A 4,056-nucleotide genomic window follows, 5' to 3' on the forward strand; every position below is an offset into this window, starting at 1 on the left:
CTTCTCCATTTGATAGCTGTGTATCCTCTTCCTGGGCCTGCGTACTCTCTTCCTGAGGCACATTACACTCTTCCTGAGGCTGTTTACCATCATCCCGAGCATCTCCATTGTATTGCAAAGTCACATCCTCTAAGTACTGATCATCGTCTTCCATTCACTTCAGTTCCTCTGTGTTCCGCTTCTTCTTCATGTGCAGCTTCCTGTTCAGCTTCATGACGACGTTGTTTTTTTAGCCTGAGTAGCAGTTTGCTTCTTCTTTATGTTCGTCACTGCATGGGTTGGGGGAATGCCTGCTTGACGTCGACTCCGTCGGGAGTGACTATATCTCCTTGCTTTGTCATTTAGCAAACCTGAAACAGAATCAATAATCTATGAGCTACAAGCAAACATTCAACCAATTATTCGACTACTAAGACTTCTTTGCAGTCATCTCTAAAGCAGAAACTTTCGTCATCAGATGACTGGTTCCCATAATCATCAATTTCTGGAATTGTCAAGGGGGCGGCAACGAACTCCTCTTCTGACTCTAGCTCATGATACCCTCTAGGTGGTGCTCTCATAACAACGGACCAAGGTGAGGAATCATCTTCTTTAGCATAGAAGATTTGTTTTGCTTGGGATGCCATAATATAAGGATCATGGATATATGGAGCCTGGTTCACTTGGAGGTTAACCAGTGTAAATCCTTGCTCTTCTTTCACACCGTGTCCTTTGTTCGCCCACTTGCACTTGAAGAGTGGAATCTGAAACATATGGTAGTCGAGTAGTATGATCTCTTCAATAACTCCGTAGAATGTAACCACGTCCGCCTTATGTGCAGTATCTCGGGCACTGGATCTGCACATGCTAAAGGCTTCATATGTAACTCCACTGTTCTGAGTCTTTCGCATAACATCGTCAGTCTGAAACCGATGTCCATTGATGATATATCCTTTAAATGTTTGAGCTGTATGTCTTGGTCCAAAAGTCAACCATCTCAGCTTTTTAGAATGACCTTCAGAGTTGGGAGGAATCTGTGGTTAAAGGAAATTAATACTTAGTGTCTAAACAGATTAAGTATAGGCTACAATATTGAAGACAACAGAGCATTATACCTTTTCTTTTACCCATTGTGCGAACTTCTCTGCATGAACTTGCCATAGAATTGTTTCATTTCTTTGACACCTTGCATCATTAAGTTGTAATTCTTCTAAATGCATACTGTAAATTCAATAACATGACATTAGATTATATCAAACGAGAAAACTTAAAAGAACAAATAATACAATGTCTGAACTTACTCAACATATGGATTCATCACTGCCATGTTCATCAAAACATATCGATGGGCTATGTCTCGCTCTTTATCAGTAAGGGTAAATTGAGTAGCCTTCTGCAATGGCCAGCCCTTGAGTATCAGATCATACGTCTCAACATCTTTATTGCTGTGTATTTTCTCTTGAACCGGTACAGAATTCTGAAGAAACTCTAAGCAGAATGCTATACACTCTCCAGCTAAATATCCTTCAGCCATACAAGCTTCTGGCCTTGCATAGTTCTTAACAAATGCCTTAAGAGTCTTCATGTACCTGCATATAAAGCATTTAGTCAGTTTATTATATTTTTATGATACAATTTCTAACAAGATAAGAGCAAAACACAAATTTTATAGTTAGTACCTTTCAAATGGATACATCCATCTAAAATGTACCGGTCCACCCAAACGAGCCTCCCTTGCCAGATGTAAGGGTAGGTGAAACATGATGTCAAACAAAGCTGGTGGAAAATACCTCTCCATTTCGCACATTGTCTCCACAAGCTCAGTCTCCAAAGATATTAGCTTCTCAGGGTCCAGAACTCTCTGACAGAGTCTGTTAAAGAAGCTGCACAGCCTTGTAACTGCAATCCCTGGACCATCTGGGAGTAATCCTCTCAACCCCACTGGTAGAAGGTTTTGCAGAAGCACGTCATGATCGTGAGACTTCAATCCGCCGATTGTGGGTGGTTCGACAGAGAAACAACTGGCAATGTTCGCAGAATATCCATCTGGTCCTCTAAATAGACTTAGTCTCTTGCAGAATCTTTTTTTTTCATCTTTCTTCAGCCAATTAGCAGCATGAGGTAAGTATGTTCTCTTCCCATTGAGCTCAACATGTAAGTTCTTTCGAATCCCCATATCTTCCAGATCCTTTCTTGATTTGACACCATCTTTTGACTTAGAATTTTGCATCATAATAGATATGATAGCATCAGAGACATTCTTCTCCACGTGCATGACATCAATGTTGTGACGAACCGGCATTTCCTGAAATAGAAGAAAAATATTGTTACTAATTTTTAAAAATAATCTTTGTTAGAAAATTTAAACAGAATATTTACCTTCCAGTAAGGTAAATCAAAGACGATGGACCTTTTCTTCCATCTCCAATGATCTGTGTCTTCTTCGTATTCGTCATCCTCTGAAATAACTTCATCTTCACACTGAACTTTTCTTTTCCTTTTCCCATTCTTCTCCAACGGTTTCCCAAAATGATTTCTGAAATCCTTCAGTGTCTCAAAAATATCTGATCCACTTTGAATTCTAGACACAGTCCCTTCCTCAACTGTGTTGTCAAACCATTTTCTTCTGCGTCTGTAAGGATGCTCAGGTCTCAGCCGCTTTCTGTTGCCCAAATACACGTGCTTTCTACTAAACTTCAACCATCCAAAGGGTGTGTCCTTTCCACAGACAGTACACGCTTGTTTCCCTTTGACTTTACACCCAGCCAATGTTCCTAATCCAGGATAATCACTGACAGTCCACAACAACATTGCTTTTAGTGTGAAATTTTCCTTCTTGAACGCGTCATAAACAACAATACCTTCATTCCACAGATCCTTCAGATCATCTATCTAAGGAGCTAAGTAGACATCGATGTTGTTGCTCGGCGAAGTTTGTCCAGGGATCAGCAAAGTAAGCATAATGTTCTCTTCCTTCAGACACATTGTGGGATGCATGTTGTAGTTGACTAATAACACCGGCCATGTACTATATTTGGTGTTCTGGATTGAGAAAGGATTCATACCATCCGTACAAAGACCAAGCCGGAGGTTTCTTGCTTCGTCAGAAAACTGTGGCCACTTATCCTTCACAGTGGACCAGGTTATAGAGTCTACTGGGTGCCGCATTGTACCATCTGAACTAGCATTGTTGAAATGCCAAACCAAATCTCCAGCCATCCTTTTCGATCTAAACATCCTCCTGAATCTATCTTTGATAGGAAAGTACCTTAGAACCTTAGCTGGAATCCATGTCCTCTCCTCACCAGTGTGCTTATCCCTTTCCCATCTTGAGAGGCCACATCTTGGGCAACTTGTCATGTCCTTGTATTCCTTACGGTAAAGAATGCAGTCGTTTGTGCAGGCATGAATCTGATCGTATCCAAAACCAAACACTTTCAAGAATTTCTTCACCTCATCTGTTGAACTCAGAAGGACATTATCTATTGGAAGCATGTCGTGAACTATCGTCAGGAGCTGGTCGAAGTAATTCTCAGACATACCACTCCTGACTTTAATGCGGTAAAGCGCCATTATTGCTGAAACCTTCGTGTAGTTGGGACAGCTAGAGTACAGTGGAGTTTCTTCATCTTCCAGTTTCTTCCTAAACTCAGATTCCTCCAAACTGTTACCTTCTTCTATCTGAACTTCATCGTCGGTATGGGGCAGTGAAGCTTCACCATCAAAGAAAGCTGTTCTGAACAAGTCATAAGCTTCACACTCCTGACTTTGCATATCTGAAGGCTTATCACTCTTCACATCTCCATGTTCAAACCAACTCTCCTTCCTCTTGTATTTCTGATCCATACCCTTGATGATTAAATGATCCACCACTGTATCTGTCGGCTGAAAACCACAAATTGATTTGAAATCGAATTAAAACCCTAAATCATTTCGGAAATTTGAGGACAAAATCGAAGAACCCTAAGTCGAGAACATCAAACCTTCGACTGTGAACACGAGATGAATCCTTCGATGGGACAAAGGTGAGGAAAGAGATTATTGAATCAAATAAGGTCGGATTTTTGAGTAAATTTC

At 40.7% G+C, this 4,056-nt stretch overlaps 1 protein-coding gene across 1 annotated transcript; it reads right to left on the reverse strand.

Moving 5' to 3' along the window:
* Positions 1–398: 398 nt before the first annotated feature.
* On the reverse strand, positions 399–2,790 carry LOC106441510. Its single transcript, XM_013883318.2, has 5 exons — positions 2,359–2,790; positions 1,659–2,284; positions 1,281–1,568; positions 1,095–1,200; positions 399–1,013 (listed from the first exon to the last, which is right to left on the reverse strand). Exons 1-5 carry the CDS (start codon positions 2,788–2,790, stop codon positions 399–401), a joined length of 2,067 nt encoding a protein of 688 aa, XP_013738772.1.
* Between the last annotated feature and the right edge of the window lie 1,266 nt (positions 2,791–4,056).

This window comes from Brassica napus, chromosome C7 (genome assembly GCF_020379485.1).
Source record: "Brassica napus cultivar Da-Ae chromosome C7, Da-Ae, whole genome shotgun sequence".
NCBI classification, from domain to species: Eukaryota; Viridiplantae; Streptophyta; class Magnoliopsida; order Brassicales; family Brassicaceae; genus Brassica; species Brassica napus.

What these genes read in the sequence shown, in the direction of transcription:
- LOC106441510 (XM_013883318.2), bottom strand. Translation starts at nt 2,790, where the DNA reads ATGTTGTTGTGGACTGTCAGTGATTATCCTGGATTAGGAACATTGGCT. An exon ending in TTGATTTACCTTACTGGAAG is followed by an intron (nt 2,285 to 2,358) that starts GTAAATATTCTG and finishes CTTCTATTTCAG; the next exon opens with GAAATGCCGGTTCGTCACAA. An exon ending in GTGATGAATCCATATGTTGA is followed by an intron (nt 1,201 to 1,280) that starts GTAAGTTCAGAC and finishes TTGAATTTACAG; the next exon opens with TATGCATTTAGAAGAATTAC.